Source organism: Lontra canadensis, unplaced genomic scaffold (assembly GCF_010015895.1).
Source record: "Lontra canadensis isolate GAN:19392208 unplaced genomic scaffold, GSC_riverotter_1.0 scaffold125, whole genome shotgun sequence".
Classification (NCBI taxonomy): domain Eukaryota; kingdom Metazoa; phylum Chordata; class Mammalia; order Carnivora; family Mustelidae; genus Lontra; species Lontra canadensis.
Genome location: NW_022631119.1, coordinates 6,293,910 through 6,319,650, shown reverse-complemented (window position 1 = coordinate 6,319,650; position 25,741 = coordinate 6,293,910). Strand labels below are relative to the sequence as shown.

At 44.1% G+C, this 25,741-nt stretch overlaps 1 protein-coding gene across 1 annotated transcript; it reads right to left on the bottom strand.

Annotated features, from left to right (window-relative positions):
- Nucleotides 1–937: 937 nt before the first annotated feature.
- Nucleotides 938–12,475, bottom strand: CXCL17 (C-X-C motif chemokine ligand 17). Its single transcript, XM_032841857.1, has 4 exons — nucleotides 12,209–12,475; nucleotides 3,009–3,089; nucleotides 2,252–2,353; nucleotides 938–1,337 (listed from the first exon to the last, which is right to left on the bottom strand). The coding sequence occupies exons 1-4, from the start codon at nucleotides 12,285–12,287 to the stop codon at nucleotides 1,240–1,242; spliced, it is 360 nt and encodes a 119-aa protein (XP_032697748.1). The 5' UTR covers nucleotides 12,288–12,475; the 3' UTR covers nucleotides 938–1,239.
- Between the last annotated feature and the right edge of the window lie 13,266 nt (nucleotides 12,476–25,741).

The window sequence follows — 25,741 nt, the reverse complement described above, 5'->3', positions numbered from 1 at the left end:
AAGGGGAAACAGGCTCCCCGCCGAGCAGAGAGCCCGATGTGAGGCCTGATCCCAGGACCCTGAGACCACGACCTGAGCCGAAGGCAGAGGCTTCAACCCACTGAGCCACCGAGGCACCCCGAGAGGAGGCAGTCTTTATACTGCTGTGATAGTCTTTTCTTCTTTATTCATTCTTTCAAATGGCTGCCAGTTTAATGTACTTATATACTGTGGGGTTGGTTTTTTTTTAAGATTTTATTTACCTGAGAGAGAGAGAGAGCATGAGAGGGGAGAGGGTCAGAGGGAGAAGCAGACTCCCTGCTGAGCAGGGAGCCCGAAGCAGGACTTGATCCCAGGACTCCAGGATCATGACCTGAGCTGAAGGTAGTCGCTTAACCAACTGAGCCACCCAGGCCCCTATATTATTGTTTTGATCATTTTATTTCCATGTTAAAAAAAAAATGACACCCTCCCATTTTTACAGCATGAAGGCCTTTTCAATGGCATTTGAGATCTTCCACACCATCTCTCTAGCCTTGAACTGTGGTTGTGAATATAAGTTTTCTGTACTAGATTAGAAACCCACAGAGTACAATGACCATTGATGATGATGATGATGATGATAAGAAGAATCATTAATACTTTAGTATTTAGGCATTCTATGTGTTGGGAGAGTGCCAGGGTTTTTGTTTTGTTTTGTTTGGTTTTAATCTACATTATCTTTAGTAAGATCCTGTCAGATTTGTTCCTACACCTGCTATCTTTGCTCCACTTAGCTCTTACCTCAAAAAGGTTTGTTAAAACGGTAAAAGAATAAAAAATTGGGCAGTGGAGAGGAAGAATGAGGCTGGTGGTGGGAAGTGTGTGTAGAATCTGGGTAGAGTTTGCAGTAAACGGGCTAAAGTGGGGATTAAATGAGTTGCCAGACCCCATCTGAAAGAAATGGATTTTGACTTACTACATTTAAAAATATTTATTTTCTGTTTGCTACTTGCCTGGTTATATGTAAGGTCATTTGGGACCAGTTAAGAAACCAGGGTTTCCAGGTAATTAAGCTTAAGCCTGGGAAAAGGGAGGGAGGAGGCACACAGAAAAAGACTGACAACAGAAGAGGGCACTAGAGGAAGCAATAATCTTGGGAAAATGCTTTGTGAGAACGCTGGAGTAGGGACAGAGTAGGGGAGCTGGAAGTGGGAGGAGGGCATCCTCTAGGTGTCCTCTACCATCTTGACTGAGAATGTTTCATTGGGAGAGGGAGTCCTATAAAGGCAGTGCAAAGCTTGCTAGCTGACATTGTTTGAGAAATTCCTGGCAGGCTCTCCAGTGCTTGTTTGGCTTCCTGTGGTGCCTTTGGTTCCCTAGGGTGAAAATAAAGATCAATATTAAAAATGTTTTCAAAATTTAATTTTTAGGGCGCCTGGGTAGCTCAATTGGTTAAGCAACTGCCTTCAGCTCAGGTCATGATCCTGGAGTCTTGGGATCGAGTCCCACATTAGGCTACCTGCTTGGAGGGGAGTCTGCTTCTCCCTCTGACCTCTCTCCTCTCATGCTCTCTCTCTCTCTAATAAATAAATAAAATCTTTAAGAAATTTTAATTTTTAGGAAAGCTTTCAAAATGGTAAAAAAGTGAGACTTGTCCAATGGAAAAAAATTAAAATTAAAAAAAATTTAGAAATTAAAATAAAAAAATATATTCTTCATTCCTCATTCCTTAGAGCTGGATACTTAACCAACCAAGACACCGTGGTGCCCCCCAAAATAAAATATTTAAAAATAAGTAAATAAATTTTCGATAGGTACTACCAAATTGTATTTTACTTCTACCAGTGGTGATAAGGATCTTGATTTATCTCATCCTTCATAATATCATAATTTCGATCAGTTTAATTTGCCAATTTACTTTTTACATGACATTTAAAAACTTCTCAAGGAAGGAACCAAATTATGTTTGATATCTTCAGAGATTGATGACCAAGTCCCCAATAGTTCCATCTCCCTCCATTTTGATAAGCAATGGACTTCTAAAATCTAAGAATTTGGTCGAACCTTTCTAGTATTAGGAAAATTGTATCTACCTCCTTAACTCTTGTTTCCTCAAGTTGACATTGAGTAGAAAGGGCTGAGAGGTGTGCTTATCTTAGTCTTCATTTCACTTCTTTTGTCTATTCTCAACCCCTGCTCCATCATATGGAATCATATGGAATAACAATGTGGAATTGTTATTCTGCAGAGTGACTCTGGTTGAAGGAAGGTCATTCTTTTTGAAACTTACTGGTTTTCTTCACACTGGCCTTGAACTGATCACAGGGACACTGCTTCTTTGGCATCTCAGGCATTGCCATAAGTTTTCTTTTAGGGGCTCTCAGGAACCAGTCTGAAATAACAGGGCTGGTACTTAGAGGGGAAGGTTAATATCGTTGAGAATAGGGAGTAGGGCAGGGCTTTACTTGCCATCTTCCTTGCCTTCCAGTTTCTTTTTCAGACTGCAGTGGAGGTGGGGAAAGGAGTCAACACAGAACAGTGGGGATACCCAGTTATATGAGCACCAGGATTTCTGAGTTGTTTTGCCTGACCTGTATTGGCAAGAATTTGGAGGCAGGTTTGGAGGGGGCATCAAGATATCATTAAGGAGACCAAAAAATGAAGAAAAGATCTAGTGTCTTCCTCTGGCTGTCTTAACTTGGCCAAACGTTTTGCCTCTCTGATTTCAGTCTTATTTATGAGTTAACGAAGATCAAAAAGAAGATTCAGGAAGTTTTTGGAAAGCAGCCCTGGGTTCTTAGGGAAAAGAATAAGGGGGGAAAGGGCAGCCAGAGATTCAACCAGCTCCCCCTAGAACTTGGAGGGTCCTGCTCTTGTCAGAGACTCAGGAAGAAGACAAGTGTTGGTGCTACATGTGGTGGGCTGATGGAGAAGGGCAGTGGGTGAAGTTAGCTCAGAAAACATCTGCACTGGTGTTTGGAGGGCGGGAGTGGGGCTCAGGGGAGAGAGTTGGATTGGGATGTTGCAGTGCTATTGTTGATACTGACCTTTGCAATCACATTCTTGGCTGCCTCTGTGGAGCCCCGTCCTAGGAGCCTGGCGAACCTCCCGATGGCCTCTGGCGACCCCTGGTGGAAGGAAACAGGTCATGGCCTGGTACCGGAAAGGGAAGGGGCCAACAGAAATGGTCCCCCAGTATTGTGCTACCTGCATCATTGGTTTTTCCTTCCTCTTTTTTTTTTTTTTCTTAAGATTTTATTTATTTGAGAGAGAGAGAGAGAGAGAGGGCACACAAGTAGTGGGAGTGGCAGAGGGAGAGTAGGGGAGAGAGAAGAAGGCTCCCCACTGAGCAGGGAGACCAATGCTCAGGCCAGGCTGGATCCCAGGACCCTGAGAACAAGACCTGAGCCAAAAGCAGACGCTTAACTGACTGAGCCACCCAAATGCCCCTCCTTCATTTTTCAGGGCTCTTGGGTACTTCAAGAGAGGAATATTTTATTTTATTTATTTTTTAAGATTTTATTTATTTATTTGATAGGCAGAGAGGCAGTCAGAGAGAGAGAGAGAGAAGCAGACTCCCTGCTGAGCAGAGAGCCTGATACGGAGCTCAATCCCAGCACCCTGGGATCACGCACGACCTGAGCTGAAGGCAGAGGCTTTAACCCACTGAGCCACCCAGGGCCCCATGAATATTTTAAATGGATAAGGAATTGAGGTTTAAGTTATGGCTTAGAGAAGAGCTTAGCTGGAGGTAGGTGGAAAAAGAATGGCTTCTGGATGGAAGAAAGGATAAAAGGTGAGTGTTAATCAAGATCTGACAGGAGCACCTGGGCGGCTCAGTTAACTAAGCATCTGACCCTTGGTTTTGGCTAAGGTCATGATCTCAGGGTTGTGAGATTAAGCCCTGCTTCGAGCCCTGTGTCGGCTTCTGTGCTCAGTGTGGAGTCTGCTTGGGTTTCTCTTTCTCTGTCTCTCTCTCTGTCCCTCCCACCCTTCTCCTGCTCTCGCTCTCTCTCTCAAATAAATAAATAAATCTTTAGGAAAAAGAAAAAGAGGGCCCGATAATACGCCCTAGTCCCAGCACACATTAAAGTTCTCATGACTTCAGAAATGAGAACAAGGAGCAGATTATTCCATAGACTCGTCAGGATCTTCACCTGACCGTTATGTTCCCTATATTTGCATCCATAATCCAAGTTCAACTATAAGAGGATGGTATTTACTTTTGTGCCTCTGGAACAAATCCATTCCTCTTTTGGCCTCTAGTCAAGTCTGTCTTAGCACCTGATGCTGTCTCACCTGATTCCGATTTTGTGAAATGGTAATATTTCTATGACAGTCAAGGATGATAGTTAATAGACTTGAGATTCTGTAGCTAGAAGTGGGCCCAGATGGTGCTTCCTTGGCATAGTGGTTTCTGATATATCCTGTAAGAATCAATTACGCCTTCACATGGTTTCCCACTGTATTTGAAGGCAGTTCTTTTAATGCACAGTTACACATATAGTTTGTTGTTTGAAATCTGTTGTGGACATTGAATTGTTTCCCGCCCTCAATTCGTGATGAAGCCCTAACCCCCAGAATGACTTTATTTGAAGATAGGATCTTTAGAGAGGTGACTGTGTTAAAATGAGTTCAAGTTAAGATGAGGTCGTTATGGTGGGTCCTAATTCAGTCCAACTGGAGTCCCTATAAGAAGAAAAGATTTGGGCAAAGAGCTACCAGAGTTGTCAGAAAATAAATTTGTTGTTTAAGTCCCTCATTCCGTGCTACAGGAAACTAAAAATCTTGCTCCCACCGATGGCTCATTAGTCATTCAACTGTATAGAGCTGACACATGGCAGGCACTTGGTAAATGTTTGTATAGTAAACAAATGGACGAGTTGTGTGGAGAGGGCCCTTAGAGATCCTTTGATTCAATGTAGGGCTCTTTCCCAGACTGGTGCCCTTTCTGCCACACAGATGGAAGGTATTGCACCATTTCCCCAAGTACTAGTTTCCAGATGTTCTCATGTGCTTTTTTGAGTGCTATTAAAATAACTCAAGCCGGGGTGCCTGTGTGGCTCAGTGGGTTAAGCCTCTGCCTTCGGCTCAGGTCATGATCCCAGGGTCCTGGGATTGAGCCCCGCATCGGGCTCTCTGCTCTGTAGGGAGCCTGCCTCCACCTCTCTCTCTGCCTCTCTCTCTGCCTGCCTCTCTGCCTACTTGTGATCTCTGTCTGTCAAATAAATAAATAAAGTCTTTAAAAAAAAATAACTCAGGCAGACACACATAGCCCCTGCCGTCTGAACTTTAATATTTTACTTTCGCCTGACCTCTACTTGTAGTTCCAGAGGAAGACCACAGAATACTAGAGCCAGAGGGAATCTTGGAGGTTATTTAGTTGAATCTCTTTAGTTAGAAGTTTTTAAAATTCTAAATGTATAGAGCTATATTAGAGAAAATTTGGAAAGTACAAATAAAGAAATCTTCACTCTTACCATCTGGTGGTATTTTGGTGTGTTTCCTGCATATGATTTTCTTTCTACAGTGATAACCATAGTATGTGAACAAGTTTTTTTTTGTTGTTTGTTCACTTTATAAACATGTTGCTATGTCATCTTTATGATGGAATTTTTTAAAGATTTATTTATTTATTTATTAAAAGATTTTATTTATTTATTTGTCATAGAGCACAAGCGGGCAGAGTGGCAGGCAGAGGCAGAGAGAGAAGCAGGCTCCCCGCTGGACAAGGAGCCCGATGCGGGACTCCATCCCAGGACCCTGGGATCGTGACCTGAGCTGAAGGCAGCGGCTTAAACAACTGAGCCACCCAGGCGTCCCAAGATTTTATTTATTTGACAGACAGAGATCACAAGTAAGCAGAGAGGCAGGCAGGAAGAGGAGAGGAGAGAGAGGGGAGGAAGCAGACTCCCTGCTGAGCAGAGAGCCTGATGCGGGGCTCGATCCCAGAACTCTGGGATCGTGACCTGAGCCGAAGGCAGAGGCTTTAACCCACTGAACCACCCAGGTGCCCCTATGATGGACATTTTTATTAACTTTTTTTTTTTTTTTTTGAGAAAAAGAGAGAGTACAAGCAGAGAGAAGCAGAGGGAGAGAGAGAATCTCAAGCAGGCTCCATGCCCTGGCAGAGTCCTACTCAGGACTGGATCCCATGACCCTGAGATCATGACCTGAGCTGAAATCAAAAGTGGGACACTCAACTAACTGAGGTGCCCAGCCCCCCCCCACCATTTTAAAAAAGATTTTATTTATTTATTAGAGAGAGAGAGAGCATGAGTGGGGGGCAAACTCCCTGTTGAGCTGGGAGCCCAGTGATAACTTGGGGCTTGATCCCAGGACCCCAAGATCATGACCCGAGCCCAAGGCAGACACTTAACTGACTGAGCCAGCCAGGTGCCCCCCAAACAGACATTTTTAATGACTACCTAACATTCCCAATAAGCATATGACCTCCAAATTATTTAACTCTTCACTCATTGCTGAATATTTAGATTGTTTTACTTTTGGATATTGATAAAATTCCTTATGTTTGTAACTGTTCTCCAAACATTAGGTTATTGGTCAAGATTTCCCAAAGTGGAATTGCTGGGTCAAAAGTTAAGAATAGTTTTATGTTTCTTGATATTATTACTAAATTGCTTGTAAAAGGATTGTACAAATTAACTAAATCACTATCCCTTTTTTTTTTTCAGATGAGGAAACTGAGGCCCCGAGAGAGCAAATGAAATGCCCAAGTTCACAAAGGTAATGGTGACCCAGCTGAAGCTAAAACTCAGGTCTAAGATTCTTAAGTGTTGTTCTTTTTTTTTTTTTTAAGATTTTATTTATTTATTTGACAGAGAGAGATCACAAGCAGGCAGAGAGGTAGGCAGAGAGAAAGGAGGAAGCAGGCTCCCTGCTGAACAGAGAGCCCGATGCGGGGCTCAATCCCAGGACTCTGAGATCATGTCCTGAGCCAAAGGCAGCAGCTTAACCCACTGATCCACCCAGGCGCCCCAAGTGTTGTTCTTTCTGCAGTCTTTACAACCTTAATTCCATGGCATAAATTAAAATGAAGCTGCACGTTCCTACAGTATGATGTTTCCCAAACCTCAGACATTTCTGGACCACCTTTATGATGCTATTACTTACTTCTTACTTTTTCTTTAAACAGATTTAATTTACAAAACCAGCCTCATCCTCTGCTGTATTATCTGTGAGATTAGGGGTTTGATACATGCTTAGATTTCTTTCTAACATACATTAACATAAACATAACTATTGAAGTAAAAGCTAATTTTTATGTCCTACCAAAAATCAGTTTTGGAAAATATTGATATAGTGGAATAAGCATGAACTTTACATCCAGGCAGACTTGGCATCTACTACTTGCTCTGTCCCTTAACGATGCAGTCTCGGCTTCTTTGATTTTTGGTTCTCTGGTTTGTAAAACGAGAATAGTAGTATCCACCTTGCAGAATTAGGAATAAATACGCTACTGCGGGTGCCCAGTGGTCAGTGCCCAAGTAGGTGTTCAGTACATGATTGTTATTATTGTGGTTATTATTGCGGACTTCTGTCTCTCTGTCCCAAAAAGGGTGTCTATGCTGGAATGTTAGGTTTGTTGCTTTCTACTGACCTGTATGTGTAAAGAAGCTAACTCCCACTTGTTAGGACTTGTGGTAGATCTATCATTATTTTGACTTCGCTGTTCCACTACATATTAGCTTTATGATTTCGGACAAGTTGCCTAACTTCTGTCTTTCATTTACCTAATTTGTAAAATGGGGCTAATAATTGTCCATTAGTATGTGCCTGTGGATTAGTATGTTCCTAGCTTTGTCCACTAGAAGGCGTAGAAGCACTAGCTCCTGGTAGCCATGGGCCAGACCTTAGTGCCCAGGGCTTGTGAGTACTATCGCCCAGTGAAAGGAACCACAGCTCTTTGGAGAAATGGTTGATTCCAAGGCAGGCCAGGGAAGTACAAGATGAGCCTGGAACATCTTGTGATATCAGAAAGTCTGGAACTGCTAAAAAATGATATGCCAAAAAGAGAAGCCTGCTTGTAGCAGCTCTCAATAGTCAATTTTGAGACAACATGAACAACATAACAAATAATGATAGTAATGGATTATAATCCATAAATATCCATGAGTCTTTACTCATAAAATAATTCAGTAAGTAAATGGGAGAGAAGAAGATTTTTCTTTCTTTTTTTTTAATGATTTTATTTATTTAAGAGAGAGAGCATGAGGGTGCAGGGAGGGTCAGAGGGAGAAACAGACTCCCTACTGAGCGGGGAGCCTGATGTGGGACTCGATTCTGGAACTCCATCCTGGGACTCCAGGATCATGGCCTCAGCTGAAGGCAGTCGCTTAATTGACTGAGCCACCCAGGCGTCCCGAGAAGCTTTTTCTTATAGTAGAATCCCAATTAATAAATGTAGAAGGAATGATGGAAGTAGAAAATCACCATTTGGCTAATACCATAGTAACTTTTGTTGAAGGTGGGACTCGTCAATGGATTTTGAAGAAATAGGCTTTTTGCATAGTCTTTTTTTTAAAAGGTTTTATTTATTTATTTGACAGAGATCACAAGTAAGCAGAGAAGCAGGCAGAGAGAGAGGAGGAAGCAGTCTCCCCGCTGAGCAGAGAGCCCGATGTGGGGATCCATCCCAGGACTCTGGGATCACAACCCGAGCCAAAGGCAGAGGCTTTATTTAGCCCACTGAGCCACCCAGGCACCCTGCTTTTTGTATAGTCTTAAGTATCTCTTCACAAGATACTTATTAATTAGAGTGGGGAAAAGAGTAGTTTTATAGTAGAGAAACCTGGCAGACACTACCTTGAGCAAGTGTTCAAAATGAATATCATCAGTAGTTGGGAATGATCAGTATCATGGGCCGTCTGATGTGAGGCATGGAGAAGGCACGCATGACTTCGGTGGTACTCTTGCCAAAAACACATAATCTGATCTTAATCATGAAGAATCATCAGACAAACCCAAACTGAGGGGCTTTCTACAAAATAACTGACCAGTAGTCTTCAGAACTGTCAAAATCATGAAAGACAAGGAAGGCTGAGAAACTACTCCAGCTTGGGGAAAACCAAGGGGACATGACAGCTTTATTCAGGTTAGTATCCTGGATTGGATTCTGGACCAGAAAAAGGACATTAACAGGATGATTAGCAAACCTGAATATTAGTACATTTATTCATAGTATTATGTCAATGCTAACTCCCTGGTTTTGGTAATCATGTTATGGTAATATAAGATATTATTTTTAAAAAACTGGATGAAGGATATATGTGAACTCTGTTTTTATAACATTTCTTGAGTCTGAAAAATTAAAAGTGAATTTAAAAATCCATTATATTTCTGTGAGAACATAATGAGGCAATCTGTATGAAGTACTTGGAACCTCCCTTGCTAGGGGCGCCTGGGGGCTCAGTCGTCAAGTGTCTGCCTTCTGCTCAGGTCATGATCTCAGGGTCCTGGGATCAAGCCCCACATGGGGCTCCCTGCTCAGCGGGAAGCCAGCTTCTCCCTCTCCCACTCCCCCTGCTTGTGTTCCCTCTCTCACTGTGTCTTTATCAAATAAATAGATAAAATCTTAAGAATAAAATAAATTTAAAAATTTAAAAAAAAAATCGCCTGCCACATAGGATTACTTATTATATTTCAACAATTATTGTAGATAACTTCATACTTAATGATATAAGTAATTAATCTATTATTATAAGTGATTTGTTTCCTAACATTTTCATATATTCTTATCCTCATTCCTCTCTGTGAAAAACACACTGTGCATGTATGTGGTTATTTTAAGAGATAAAGTAAGATCAGATTTTATTTTGAGAATTTGGGGGGGATGGGAAGGTGGAGGGTGTCGTTTCCTCGAGCCAGAGAGGTGCTACGAAACTGGATTAAGAGACTGGGATGGACCCTGGTGTGTCTGTAATAGCGCCATCTGGCGGCAGAGCGAGCTTTCCCCAATTCATTGCTGTTGTCTTTTAGGAGCTACTTGAGATATTTCACTCAGTCCATTTATTGAATCCTTGCTAGGTACACCTTATAGATCATTTAATATTCACAACAATTATGTTCTAAATGGTATTTTACTCGTTTTAAGATGGTAAAACGGGCTCCAAAAAGTGAAGCAGCTTGTCTAGGGCTGCAAAGTAAGGGTGGAACGAGGATTTAGATCTAGGTTCCCTGGGTTCCGAGGCTGAGTCTATAGATCTAGGAAAGTCTAAACGTGTCGCCAGGTTTGAGAACTATTGTTATAGAGCAGGGGTTCTCAGCTGGAGGTGGTTACCCCCTCCAGGGGACATTTGGCAACGCCTGGAGTTAACTTTGTCTAACTTAACTGGGGGCAGGGGAGGAGAGGCTTGGATCTAGTTGATAGAGGTCACACACGTGCTGCTGGACATCTTACAATGCACAGAACAGCAGCTACAGCAAAGAATTGCCCAGCCCCAAATGTTAATAGAGTTGCTATCAAACCCAGGTGTAGAGTCTTTTAAGGGCAACATTTTGAACATAGAAACCTGAGCATTTATTCTTTCCCTTAGCAAATATTTACTGAATACTATGCTGGATAGAATGAGGGATATGGAAACACTATGCCAGATTGTGCTACCAAGGAGGTTGCAGTCTAGAAGGGCAGGGGTGGAGGTAGGAAAGGCACACAAATACCTTCAGTATGAGACAGAATATGACAAATGCAAAGAGAGGGTCACGTTTGGACGAAGCATGTTCACAGGACGGAGGGCTCATATCTGGTTGAGAGAGGAATCAGGGAGGCTGTGAGGAGGAGGTGGTTTCTGAGCTGAGTGTATGAGAGAAGTTAAGCTCGTGGGGAAGCACAAGACCCGTTGGGGAACAGCCAACAGTCTAGTTTAGGTGGAGCACAGAGCACTTGTTAGTGAGATGAAGAGTGGATTGGGAAGGCAGGTTGTGGTTAGGGCTTTGAATCAAGGGTAAGGACTCTATCCTTGGTGTTGGTCACCATGATGGAAAAGCCTTCCCTTCCCGACTGGCGGTCTAGGCCCTAGAACTATGGGGTCCAGCACCTTCCAGAGATCTCTCTCTACAAGGGAAGGGAAGTGTAAAATTGGGGTGGAGTAAGGTGAGCTTCTGATTTTAAGGATCAAGTTGTCGGTAAATATGTAAAAAAGCTATTTTACCTCAAACTAGCCCTTGAGGAGTTGGTTTTCTTGAGTAGAAACATACATGGGATGAGCTCTCTTCTGCATGGTTGTTCTGCTAATGGTGAGCTCACCTGAGATGTAGTGAAAGCTGGGGCTGATTTGGAGCCTTTAACCTAAGGCCTGCTTTCCAAAACGTGAGCTTAGTATGGCTAAAGCTTCCAATATAGATACTATCCGGTGATACGATCTTTCTAGTTTTTTACTTTACCATTAAATAGTATTAAAAATTATTGGTGGCATTCTGGTGTACTATAAAGAATATTTTTTAAAACATTTTATTTATTTATTTGATAGGGAGAGACACAGCAAGAGAGGGAACACAAGCAGGGGGAGTGGGAGAGGGAGAAGCAGGCTTCCCGCTGAGCAGGGAGCCCGACGTGGGGCTCTATCCCAGGACCCCGGGATCATGACCTGAGCTGACGGCAGCTGCTTAATGACTGAGCCACCCAGGTGCCCCTAAAGAATATAAGCAAGGACTTCTCATCCTCCATGAATGTACAGTTGCCTTCAATACCTTTATACCGCCTTCACCAAGACTGGCTCTTCTGGGAAGGGATAAAGGGCAGAAGGTAAGGGAGCAGATTTTTATTTTTATTTTTTTGACAGAGAGAGAGCAGAGAGAGAAGAGAAGTAGACTCCCCACTAAGCAGGGAACCCAATGCCGGACTCGATCCCAGGACTCTGAGATCATGACCTGAGCTGAAGGCAGAAGCTCAACCGACTGAGCCACCCAGGTGCCCCCAGAGATCAGATTTTTATTGAGCCAGTATATATCTGTATTTTGCAGCTACAGTTTCAGACATTTTGATACCCACTATCTCGCTATCTCATTTTGCTCTTGAAACACTCTTTGGATGTAAGTGTAGTCTTCTCCTTTTTGTAAATGAGGAACCGGGCACTGGCAGAAACTAACTTGTCTCAAATCCCTGTAGCTGGAAGGGGCTACATTTCAATGCATGGTTGTTGCAGGTTTTTTGCCACATTTTCTTCTGTGTTCTGCCACATCCCCCCTGCCGCCCCATTTCCCCTTTATAGAAAATTAATCTTATTACCTGGATTTGGGCTGCTAGAGACCACAGGCATCAGCATTAGTGGCAGCAACAGAAGGAGGAAAGGGATTAGAATTTTCATTGCGACTGTTGGTGCTGCTGTGAGTCAGTTGAAGAGAGTGTGGAGGGTTCCCAGTTGGAGGCTCCCGAAGTCTTCCTTGGGATGGTGGTCTGGGCTTTAATCCCTGGCCAGTATTCCTGTTACAGGGTGAGAACGGCTAAGTGACGCTGACCTCGTTAGGTAACAGGTTTACGGGAATCTGGGAGGAAAAACTGACCAAACAAAAGAAATGAAGCATTCTTAAGAACACAAGAAGGTGACTGACAACTTGGCAGTAATACTGGTTCCCTCCCCTCCTCCTCACCCACTCCCTACCTCCCAGGGTGCTATGATTTCTTCCCCAAATCTTTTTGCTCTTTGAATTTCCTTGTACTTTTTGGTGATGTTTTCTAGCTTAACATTGGGAAAGAAAGCAAGTACTAAGGGTCAGCAGAAGAGAGGATGGCATGATCTGTCTCCCCTCTGTCGTCGGGGCCCCCGGAGCAACAGGAGTGTTGCTTGAGAAGTCCCGTCTTCACTGTGTTTACAATTTCCTCCCAATTCTGTGGCCACAAAAGGTGGGAAGGGGAGAGGACTGCAGAGGAGAGGCTGCTTCTCTCTTGCTCAGAACATTGCTCCTGAAGCAGTGGGTCAAACTGGGCCTGCTTGTTGTTCATCAGAAAGGTGGCTATGGCTTTGTTGCTCCAGACTAAAGGAGAAGGAACTGGGTTGGTGGAAGACCCCCCAGGGCTTTACATCCAAGAAGCTCTAAGAAACAGGAACCACAGGAAGGAAGGAGCCCTTAAAGGGTGTTTGCCTGTGCTCTTGGGGTTGTTAGCTCCAGACCTTGTTTGGAAACAGCCCAAGACAAAGGAAGAAGGTAATTCTATTTAGAGTAATCATTAAGGGTTACAGAACATGGTACTTACTAAACTTGACTAATTTCAGAGACTTTGGGAAATATGCTCAAAGAGAGGAGAAAAGGGCTTGAATGCTGAGTGGTATTTTCGGGGACTGAGGGGAAGTTTTACAAGGAAGTCCTCCCTGGCAGGAGTGAGAACAGGTGGCGTGATTGTTTGACCTAAGGAGGGGAGAGGCAAGGCACGAGTCAAGCCCTTTCTGATTTCTGTATGATCATTCTTAACCTCTCAATTTTCAAATTATTGCTGCTTATTGACAATGTGGGAGATTATAGACCTTGCTACTACAAAGTTTATAAAGCACCTTCGTGAAGCAGGCACAACAGGGATTGGTCTCTAGTTGAAGGCTTGGACTTGGTCTGAGCTTGGTCTGATACAAATCATGGATGTGGTTTCTCTGGAAAATTCTAACAATGGTCTCTGTTCTCGGGAAGCTCAAATCTAACCAGGGAGATGATATATATTCATAAAACCTAAGAGATGAAAATGGAACCAAATTCCAGAAGAGGCGGGAGTTCATTGTGGGCTCAGAGTCACTCAGGGGACTCTGGGTTAGGTGGAGCTTGGAGGGGTCTTGCTGATAGGGTAGGACTTGGGTTGGTGGAGGCCAGAGAGTAGGGCAGCACAGGGAAGAAGCGTGGAGCTAATTGGATGGTGATATTTGAGGGCAGTGGGGGGAAGGGCTGTTATTGTTCATTTTTGTGTTCCTGAACTTATGTAGGGCCCGGCACTTTGGGAGCACTCTATCAGTGTTTGTTGAATTAAGCGATATTCTTGTAACATTTTAACTAGGCCTGGTTTGTTAGGAAGCATGTAAAAAGTTCAGTCCATTATCAGAAAGAAAATTTCACTGATGAATGGTCACGTGCCACAAGGGACCTGGTGGGAGTGCTTTCCTTTGCCCATGAGTTATCTGTCAGTCCGCTCCCAGGCTGCTGCAGGGTCAGTGAGCTCCTCAGCCCTCCCTCGTGCTCCCCTCAGTCCTGGCTCCCTGTCAGTTCCTTCTGTCTGCTTTTCCCCTCCAAGGACTTGGGGTGGAGGGTTGGGTCCTGGATACCATGGGAAGGAGCTTTGGGTCCCTCAGGTGCATGTATATAAAACACCCCCCAAGACAAACAGACCTTTTTCTTCTTAATATTGACAACTACTTAGAGCCCATCTTGAGAACATTATTTGTTTTAACACAGCCTCTCTGCCTTACAAAGCTCCCCCTTCAGGAAGGAGATAAGGGAAAAGTGGGGAGAAAATACCATTCTGCCCCATTTGGTTTCCTGATTCCATAGTATACTTAGTAGACATTCAGAAATGCCTATTGAGGGGCGCCTGGGTGGCTCAGTGGGTTAAAGCCTCTGCCTTGGGCTCAGGTCATGATCCCAGGATCCCGGGATCAGCAGGGAGCCTGCTTCCTCCTCTCTCTCTGCCTGCCTCTCTGCCTACTTGTGATCTCTGCCTGTCAAATAAATAAATAAAATCTTTTAAAAAAGCCTTGAGTTTAAGCTTTAAAAAAATAAAAGAAGAAAGAAAAAAGAAAAATGCCTGTTGTTTGATTCCATGATTCAAGCTGCCCTAATAATCATTTATTCATACATATATTCAGTAGACATTTGAGCACCTAATGTGTGCCTGGTGTTTGCTAGGTGGTGGCTACTGAGAAGAAGGTGTAACTGCCCCATTTCATGGAACAGAAATTAAAGCACAGGGAAATTGTATGATTTGTGCAGCATCATATAGTTCCATTAGCCTCAGAACCACAAGACTCACACTCAAGTTTCCTGACCTGCTGGAATTTCTGTTCGTGTGGCAGATGTGGTGAAGTCTAACAGGAGAGAGTGGATGTTCAGAATGAGCCCATAAATGCCTTGGATTAGCCAGAAGGAAATGTCTGACCCAACTATGACTGTCTGGGACATTTGCATTACTACTTTTTTTTTTTTTCACTTTGAACTTGAAATGAGGAAAAGTGAGCCCAGAAAACAAGAGTGGAAGATTTTCACAGGGGGTTGCTGGGATGGCCCTCAAAAGTCTGTGTCTATCTCTGTCAAGATATTTCCTGCTGAACTGTGATTGTCTGGCTTTGAATTAGGTTCCCTCCATAGCCCAGAGCTCAGTGAGAGCAGAGACCAGGTCTGGTTCATCTTTGCATCTCCAGTGCATAGTACATAACAGGTTCTAATAAATATATATATTTTTTCTAATAAATATTTCTTAAAAAATAAAACTGAATATGGGGCTCCTGGGTGGTTCAGTCAGCTAAGCATCTAACTCTTGAATTTGGCTCAGGCCATGATCTCAGGGTCGTGAGATCTAGCCCTGAGTCAGGGCTCTGTGCTCAGCAGGGAGTCTATTTGAGTCTCTCCCTCTGCTCCCCCCCAACACTCCCTCTCTCTTTCTCAAAATAAATCTTTTAAAAAAAACTGAATAGGGCGCCTGGGTGGCTCAGTCATTAAGCGTCTGCCTTCAGATCAGGTCATGGTCCTAGGGTCCTGGGATTAAGCCCCGCATTGGGCTCCCTGCTCAGCAAGAAGCTTGCTTCTCCCTCTCCCACTCCCCTTGCCTTTATTCTCTTTCTCGCTGTCTCTCTCTGTCAAATAAATAAATAAATCTTTTAAAAAAAATAAAAAATAAAAAAGGGGAGCCTGTGTGGCTCAGTGGGTTAAAATAAAGCCTCTGCCTTAGGCTCAGGTCATGATCCCAGGGTCCTAGGATCGAGCCCCGCATCGGGCTCTCTGCTCAGCAGGGGAGCCTGTTTCCCCCCACCCCCCTCTGCCTGCTTCTCTGCCTACTTGTGATCTCTGTCTGTCAAATAAATAAATAAAATCTTTTTAAAAAATTTTAAAAATGAATAAAATGTATATGCCAACAGAGGTGTGGGGTGACCGAGCCATTGCGCAAGTAGGAAAAACCAGTGTTGTCACATCAGCTGATGTGGTTTTCTAATATAGATCTAGTGCCCAGAATGGGGAAGTGGGTGGTCCTGTGGTTCTGCTGCTCTGGTCAGAACACTCCTAGAATACTGAGCTTTCACTGTGCTGGACACACTTCGCTGGCCCATTCGAAAGGGACAGAAGAGTGTAGGGACTTTAAGATTGTCATTTGGGAGAGGTCTGATTTGTGAAAATGTATTAGATGTATTTCAGGGCCGGCAGAGAGTAGGACTCGGACTGGTGAGTGCAGCAGACCCACTCGGCTCAGGATAAGAAAGAACTGTCACAGCAAAGGAAATTTTCTTGGAAAATTACAAGTTTATCGATGGAGTTCAGGCAGGGGCTGGATGTCTGCAAATGTGTCACAGTGATTTTTTGTTGTTGTTTTTGAAGGTTATTAGGGCAGGGCTTGGCTTGGAGCCCAGCTTCCCTGCTAATATCACATTTTATTACGTACTATAAAAACTTCCCGGGGCACCTGGGTGGCTCAGTGGGTTAAAGCCTCTGCTTTTGGCTCAGGTCATGATCCCAAGATCCTGGGATCGAGCCCTGCATCGGGCCCTCTGCTCGGCAGGGAGCCTGCTTCCTCCTCTCTCTCTCTCTGCCTGCCTCTCTGCCTACTTGTAATCTCTGTCAAATAAATAAATAAAATCTTAACAAACAAACAAAAAAAACCTACTCTTTGAAATGTGACATTACCATATGATGCAGGCCGATGTCTGTCTGACAGCTGCTTCCGGTCACTCTGGGTGGTTGTGATTCTCTTATCTAATCTGACTTGGACTTCACCCCTTCTGCCAATCCCCATCCCTCTCACTGGAAAGAACTGTGAGGTTAAGTGCAGTTGCTGGTCGTGGCCACAAGATGGCAGCGCTGCCCCACTGGTGTTTCCTAAGAGCACTACTTGGGCCCTGGCAAGTATGTGGGGGAGTGGGGCTACGGAGTTAGAGTGAGAGAAAAATGAATGAAAAATGAATTAAACACAAATGAAATGAATAGGTAATTATTTTCCCTCTCAGGTGACAGAGTTGAGGTGAGTCGGAAACCATTGCATTTTAGAACTGGGACATACTTTTTGTTTTTGTTTTTTTTTGAGTTGTGTTATGTTAGTCACCACTAGTTTTTGATGTAGTGTTCCATGATTCATTGTTTGCGTATAACACCCAGTGCTCTATGCAATCCATGCCTTTCTTAATACCCATCACCGGGCTCACCCAACCTCCCACTCCCCTCCCTTCTAAAACTCTCCGTTTGTTTCCCAGAGTCCGTAGACTCTCATGGTTTATTTCCCATTCTGATTTCTCCCCCTTCATTTTCCCTTCTCCTAATGTCCTCCATGCTATTCCTTATGTTCCACAAGTAAATGAAACCTCATGATAATTGACTTTCTCTGTTTGACTTATTTCACTGAGCATAATCTCCTCCAGTCCCATCCAAACTGATGCAAAAATTGGGTATTCATCCTTTCTGCTGGCTGGGTAATATTCCATTGTGTATACAAACCACATCTTCTTTAGAGAGTGCTCTCTAAAGCACATATTGACGCATATAAGTGGGGAGAGGAGCATAGGGAGAGGGAGAAGCAGAGTTCCTGCTGAGCACAGGTCTTCAGGTGCAGCTCGATTCCAGGATCCTGAGATCGTGACTTGAGCCCAAGGCAGATGCTCAACTGACTGAGCCACCCAGGCGCCCCTAGAACATACTTTAGAGAAGTATCTCAAACTTTCATGTGTTTATAGATCGTTCATAGATTGTTTTATAGATTGTTTAAATACAGGACTGATTCCTCTGGTGGGACCTGAGATGCTGCATTTCAAATAAGCTTTTGGGCGATGCTGGTTGCTGCTGACTGGTGGGCCATACTTTGCGTAGCAAAGCTTTTAGAGGTCATTTAGGGATTAGGTCTCACTTCACCTGACCTATGGATGAGGAGAAACTGAAATCCAGAGAGAATATGGAAATAGCCAAATAAAGTCATGACGTCAGTGCATAACTTCTTGCATTTAAACCCAAGCTTCTGCCTCTTAGTCCAGTTCTCACTCCACTGTATTGTGTGGCTCCCTTTACTGTTGTCAGTGGCATCTTTTTGGCAGAGGAACCCAGAACCCTGATTTTTGCCACTGTCCCCTTTCGTCTTTGCTCAAGGGATCACTTTGGTTACTCTCTTACTCAAAATCTTCACAAAGGCTCTTGTGTAAATACAAGATTAAATTCAAACGTCTCTGTCTATTTTTTGTGGCTGTATAACCTATGGTCCTAATTTGGCAAGCTTACCTAACTTCCCTGTTTCTTAATCTTATTTTTCTGTCATAGTTTTCTCTGCTCCTTCTTATTCCCTAAACATACCGCGTCCAGTCTTCTCTCATTGGCAGTGCTATTGGCATGGGCTTTGGAGTTCAACACACCTGCTTGTTAATCCCAGATCCACCAACGACCTTGACAAGTTATGCTACCTTTCTGAGGATCGGCAACCACCGAAATAACCTCAAGTGGTGGTTGAGAGGAATAAGTAAAATAACATGCAAATGCCCCCTCATTCCTGAAGTCCCCCTCCAAATTAGCATCTCCAGTGGTGCCTGACACCTGCTTCCCTGTGCTCGTTTCTCATCATCACTGTTTCCCTAAGACTCAACCATTCAAAGGCCTCACCTCTCTCACGAAAACTTTCCTGGCCATTCCTGACCTCGTTGACCCCAACTTTCTATAAATTATTTCACCTAAACATTAGCAGTGAGTTATGTACCAGCCTCTCAGGGAGAGGCCTGATGGATATTTGGATTTGTAATAGTTGAGGGACAATTGAGTTGCATCTTTCCGTAGGGCCGGCTGACTGTGTCACAGCTCCCTTCTCTTTTGTCACAGTCCTGCCTAGCAGTAGCTCCCCTGCGCCGGTGGCACCAGATCCTGGTAGTTTGTGGATACTTTAGGGATAGTTCTCATCGGGGTCCTTCCTGCCCTGGGATTTGGGTTATACTGGTGTTCCTGTTTGCATGTTATTGACGGCCCCTCCAAGGGAGGGGGTGATGAAATCTCTTCGTGGAAACCTCAAGATAATAGCGGTTAAGGAAGTTGAGCATAGTATCATTGCTTCAACAACCTGGTGACAGGAGATTGTGTACACTTTCCTATTTCGTGAAATTTACATCAGTGTCCTTACTCACTTACTTCAGAAGAGATTAAGGACAAAGACCAAGTGGGAAAGGCTGGGTTGTTTAAGGGAGGCCGTGCAGTTCCGACTTCGCTTCTGTGAACAGTCCGCTCAGCTGTAGCTGGAAGTGCTCATTTGCATTTGTTTGTGTATTTATATCACATGATTTATAACTCCCTCCCTCAGTGGCACTGAGGAGCTCGCATTAGGCTCATGATTGTAAAATTATATGGTGTGTGCCTTCTCTGCAGCAAAGATTTCCCTGAAGTCTGGAGAGAAAATAGGCTAGCAGGGCTGGACACTTCACTTAGCATCCTACCCTCTTTTTTTATTGGACGGCAATCTACTCACCCATCACTTTCTCAATCAGGGGATTTTTTTGTCTTTCCTTTCCCCTACCATGGGTCCATGCCAAAGTCCAATTATATCTATCTTGTGCCTGGAACTGGCTGTTATTTTAAAAAGAGAGGTCTGAGGAATGGCTTCCTTATTGATTTCCAGTATTCTAATGTTCATTGTCTAAGCTGGTGGTTTCCAGCCCTGGAGCCTGGTTAGAATCACCTGCAGGGCATTTAAAAACCTACCAAAGCCAGTGCCTTATCCCTAGAGAGTCTGACTTGATTGGTCTATGGTGAGGCCCTGGCATTTGTAGCTTTTAAGAGCTTCCAAGTCATTTTACGGAGAAACCTTAGGCAAGTGTTCAAAGTTAACATCACCAGTAGTGGGACATATCAGGGTAGCCGGCCTGATATGATAAACTGAAAAGGCACAGCATCATGTCTGTGTTATTGTTGCCGAAAATGCATAGCCTAAGTTTAATCATGGGGGTATATTAGATAACCCCAAACTGAGGGCCATTTCACAGAATAATTGGCCAATACTCTTAAAAAAATGTTAAGTTAATGAAGGTAAAAGAATTTCTCAGAAACTCGCCTAGATTAAAGGAGACTAAGGAGATAAAATTGCCAAATACAATGTTTGATCCTAGACTGGTTCCTAGTCCAGAAAAAGGACCTTAGTGGAAAGGCTGATGGAATTTGAACAAGACCTGTAGATTAGTTCATCATATTATCAATGATAATTTATTGATTTTGGTCCTTGCTTATCTACAACATTAATATTTGGGGAAGTTGAATGAAGGTTATATGGGAACTTGGACTATTTTTGGAACATTTTTGAAGGTCTGAAAGTATGTCAAAATGACAAGTTAAAGAAAAAAACAAAGAAAAACATTTTCTAGGGAATTAATGAATTTCCAGAGTTGACAACCATTTCCTTAGGTCTTCTTGCCTAATACTGTCAGAATTAGCTTCCTGACAATGCTATTTTGTCATGTTTCTGACTTTCTTTCCTTTTTTTTTTTTGAAAGATTTTATTTATTTATTTGACAGAGATCACAAGTAGACAGAGAGGCAGGCAGAGAGAGAGGGGGAAGCAGGCTCCCCGCTGAGCAGAGAGCCTGATGCAGGGCTCGATCCCAGGACCCTGAGATCATGACCTGAGCCGGTGCAGAGGCTTTAACCCACTGAGCCACCAGGCACCCCTGTTTCTGACTTTCTTAAAGCTTCCCAGTTACTCCTATCATCTGTAGGATAAGTTCAGATTCCTTAGGCTGCCATTCAGAGCCCCCGTATCATTCCCCGATCTGCTGCCTTGCTCAGCCTGCAGTTTACTTTCTTTCTTTTTCTTTTTAATATTTATTTATCCATTTTAGAGAGAGAGCACACGCGTGCATGGCGGGGAGTGACAGAGGGAGAGAGAAACCCAGACACCACGCTGACCTCAGAGCCCACCATGGGGCTCGATCTCATGATCCTGAGATCATGACCTGAGCTGAAACCAAGAGCTGGACACTTAACCAGCTGCACCACCCAGGCGCCTCAACAGTTTGCTTTTGTGTATCTGAGTTTATTCTAATTCTTTCCCTTATTTCTATAATGCCCTTGCCTTCCTGCTCAGCCTCCTGAATTATCGTTCACCTTAAAGCCCATCTCAGACTCTGTCTCTTCACTGAAGCCCTTTGTGAATATCTCTGTTGGAAGCGGTCATCTTTCCCTTCTTTGAATTATAGTAGGTAGGATGGTGTGGAGTGAAAACATGAGCTTTAGATTAAGAAATATGTGAGTCCGAGTCCTGGTTCCATTTTTAACCAGTTCTTGGAGAGGAGACAAGTGACTTCTTGAAGTTTTGGTTTCTCATTTGTGAAATAGGGATAATAGCATTTACATCAATAGCATTTACATTCTGAGCATTAGATGAAGTCTAAACATAAAGTTCTCCAGCACCTAGGAGGTTTCTTCCTCCCTTGGTTTGTAGCTCAGCAGTCTTCAAAGGAATTGTGGTTGTAAAGGCTCTTGTCAAAATTTTCTGCCGGTCTTGAAAAACATACTTGCCTCTGGTCATCACTAAGGTGACGGAAACTCCTGAGCTGAATTGAGTGCTTGGGGCTTTAAGGAATTCAACTGAGATTATGTTTTCCTGGAACCAAACTCAGTGAATAAGTGACCTATGGATAGAAGAATGTAACCCAACAGAGGGAGAAGGGAGGGACAATGGGTTTCTAAGCCTGTGATGCCTCCCACACCCTTCCCTTTGCTCTTGGTCAGACAGCATTGAGGAAGTACAACTCCTTACTAAACTTCTTAAGCCATGAGTCCTGCCAAACAGCCCTTACTAATCCATTCTGTGTCCAGATACAATGTACAGAGATGAGTCAGGTCCCCTACGTGGTGAACACTTTCCCCCCTTTTCTACCCTCTCTACCCGCACAGCTCAGTGCTGCATGCTCTGGTTGGCCGCAGTCCCAGGTCTCTAGTATTGGTCTGAGAAGATAAGTCCAGGAGGGGCAGACTGAGAAGGAAGTCAGATGCCAACAGGCATGGAAATGGACAGGTGGGGCTGCCACTGTACAAAGGCCACAAACCCTGGGTGTGTTTTATGACTGTTTCTACATTTAGAATCTCCTCCCCTTTATGACCATTTCAAGAACTTTCCCAACCTCCTGCTTCTTATTACATCTTCTTTCCCTAGTGCACATCTTTTGTGGTCAGAGAATGGCTGTGCAAATAGTTGACAGTTCAGTAAGAATGACTTTTCATGGGGACTGGGAACCTGACCCCGTTTCTTCCCAAAAGAGACCGAGGTTCATAAAAGCAAGCTTTTATAAAGGATGTGCAATTGTGAGTGTGGTGTGAGGGAACAGGTGCATCCATGAAAGGCAAGACAGGAAACAAAATGCTGACCATTGAATCCAGCAAATGGGGTCAGGGAGCAAAAATCATTCTGGAAGGTAGATTTCATTCAGGAGACCTCTGAAATCTTAAGATATTCTCCTCCCAGATTAAATTATTTATTTGGGTGGGAGATGAGGTTAAATTATGAGTTGTGGGATGTAGGGTAAATTACTTCTCTGTCTCAGTTTTTTTAATCTGTTAAAACAGGGATGATAACATTCATGGGATTTTTTGGTCAAGACTGTAGCTACATAACAGCCCACAGGATGGTGCCAGGCACAGAGTGAGCGCTGAGTGGGTGTGAGCTCTTATAGTTATGGCAATAGGCAAAGACGCCATCCTCGTCACCTGGGTGGGGATGCGCTTTTTAGCCAGGGTCCTGGCAGGCTGGAGATGAAAATGATAGGGGAAGTTAATTTCCAAGAGTAGAAGGATTGGGTCACAGTAACTCATGAACAACATTCTGGAAAGTGTCATAATTCAATGATGGGATCCCCAGAGGGTGTGTGGCTTCTGTCACAATTATTGATCGTGGGGGCCTGGGAATGTGTTCTAGAGTTCAGTGGGGTTGCTGGAAGCTGAGCCTAGAAGTGGGCTTTAAGGGTTGTCTTTGCAAACAGCATTCACTCTGCCAAAAGAATTCCCTGCTATGGCTGGCACCGCTCCTGTCTCTGCACTATCATTGCTTAGAAGGAGTAAAGAGGAGGACTGCAGGAGGATGAAATAAAGAAATGAATGTACAGATTCACAGGGCAGAATTGGAACGGGCACGTGTAAGTTATGAGGAATTCTGTGTAAGTTTCATGTGAATATGAAAGGACTTCAAAAAACCCAGACTCTCCATATAAATACAGTGGTTGCCTTGAGCAGATGTCAGAAACTCAGAGCACTGAAGCAGAGTCACAAGCGGTGTGGGTCATAAGGCCTTCTTTGCTTAATGGTGAGAAAGACAAAGGAGGAAACAGGTACGGGGCTGGGGGGGGCGGGGACGATAAAAGGGGGCAGCGAAGGAAAGGGTGGAAGGGATGTTAGTGAGGGCTGTTTGCGCTCCAGGCACTAGCTTACCTTACTCTGTCCCTGTCTTTTCCTAATGCAGTGAGTGTTATCCTTGCACTATAGATGAGAGAGAAAGAGACTCAAGGAGGTGAAGTGAGTAGTCCAGATGTCATCCAGCCAGTTAGAGATAAAGCTACTGTGTTTCACCTCAAAACTTGTGCTCTTGCCTGTATGTCAGAAGAAAAGTGAAAGAGAAGAAAGGCGGGCGCCTGGGTGGCTCAGTGGGTTAAAGCCTCTGCCTTCAGCTCAGGTCATGATCTCAGAGTCCTGGGATCGAGCCCTGCATCTGCTAGCTCTGTGCTCGGCGGGGAGCCTGCTTCCTCCTCTGTCTCCGCCTGTCTCTCTGCCTACTTGTGATCTCTGTCAAATAAATAAAATCTTTAAAAAAAAAAAAAAAGAGAAGAAAGGCAAAGCAAATTTCTGTTGTAGAGTTTAGAAAAGGTGCCTGTGTTATACAGAGTGATGGGCTTCCCGAGATGTCCAATCCTCACCCCTGGAACCTGAGACTGTTACTGAATTTGGCAAAAGGGATTTTGCAGATGTGGCAAAGTTAGGGATCTTAAGCTGGTAAGAGTTTCCTGGATCATCGAGGTGGGGCCCAGAGGTGGGGCCCGGGCGGTCACAGTGTCCTTGTGCAAGAGAGAGGGAAGCTGGAGAGCCAGGACTGGAGCACAGCAGCGAGGATGAGCAAGAGCCCCTGCCATCACTGGCTTTGAAGGCACCTGGGAGTCCCTAGAAATGGGGTCAGATGGAGAAGCAGATCTGCCTCCTGAACCTCTAGAAGGAATACCAGCCTGCCAACACCTGGATTTTATCCCATTGAGACCCATTTTGGACTTCTGGTGCCCAGAAGTGTAAGAACTGGAAAAAGAATATGCTTGGTCTTAGTATTCTGGAAGGTTACAGTCTGCCACCCAGAAAAAGACTGGAAGAAATAGGCCCAAATATTAAACAATGATTAAGTTAGATTACAGGTGGAAAATGAGTATGGGTTATAGTTCTTTTTTTATTTTTCAAGATTTAAAAAAAAAGTTTTTATTTATTTGACAGAGAGAGAGAGATCACAAGTAGGCAGAGCAGAAAAGAGAGAGAGGGAAGCAGACTCCCTGCCAAGCAGAGAGCCCAATGCAGGGCTCGATCCCAGGACCCTGAGATCATGACCTGAGCCGAAGGCACAGGCTTAACCCACTGAACCACCCAGGTGCCCCTAGTTATTTTCTTTTTAGTACTTCACCTTGATTTTCAAAAATAAAAACATTAAATATCATTACTCCAGGATCTTATAAATAGCCCCTCCTGGGCTTGAGGCCAAACCGGAACACACAGCACTGAGCTGTGCAGGTGGAGAGTGTAGAAAAAAAGGGAGGAAAGCGTTCAGCGCGCAGGGGACTTGACTCACCTTTCTACATAGCACATGGGCACAGAATGGATTAGTGAGGGCTGCTTGGTTTGTAGGGTGTGTTTTGATTGCCTGCTCTTCTCTGTTAACTTTCTCCAAAGCCATTCCTTGCCTTCTTTCCTTCCCACCTCTCCCCTCATTGACCCATAGCTCCCATTTTCCAGAAGACTTAGAGGCAGTTAATATGTGACCCCTAGACAAGAATATCCATCTGGCTGAAACCCTAAAAAATCTATGTGCTGTGGGAGCAGGGAGCGGGAAGCGTTCATCTGCCTGCAGGAGCCCTTCAAGGTGTCTGAGAGAGCGTGCCATTTGAGTTTGCTGAGGGCAAGGGCAGAAGAAAGGGTGTGAGAGGCGAAGGAACAGCTTGTGCAAGGGGAGGAAGGAAGAAACAGTAGGTCCCCCCCTTTCCACCCCCTCAGACTAGAAACACTAGACTCTGTCCTAAGGGTTAGCATAAGACTTTGTTCTTCAATCTAAATGGTCCATCACCTCAGTGGATCAAACCCAAATGAACAAATTTCTAGGCATCAAGAAGTTAGGTCAGAGACCTGTTATGGGGCAAGCCAAGACACTTGGGCAACTCGGAATTGTATCAAGTAGCTTTGGACTCGGTGCCCGGGGAGAAAGTGCTCGTGAAACATTTGTTGTGTAGGGGCATCTGGGTGGCTCAGTTGGTTGAGCAACTGATGCTTGATTTCGACTCAAATAGTGATATCAGGCCTGTGGGATCAAGCCCCGAGTTGGGCTCAGTGCTCAGCACAGAGTCTGCTTGTCCCTCTCCCTCTGCTCAAATAAATAGGTAAATAGAAGTAT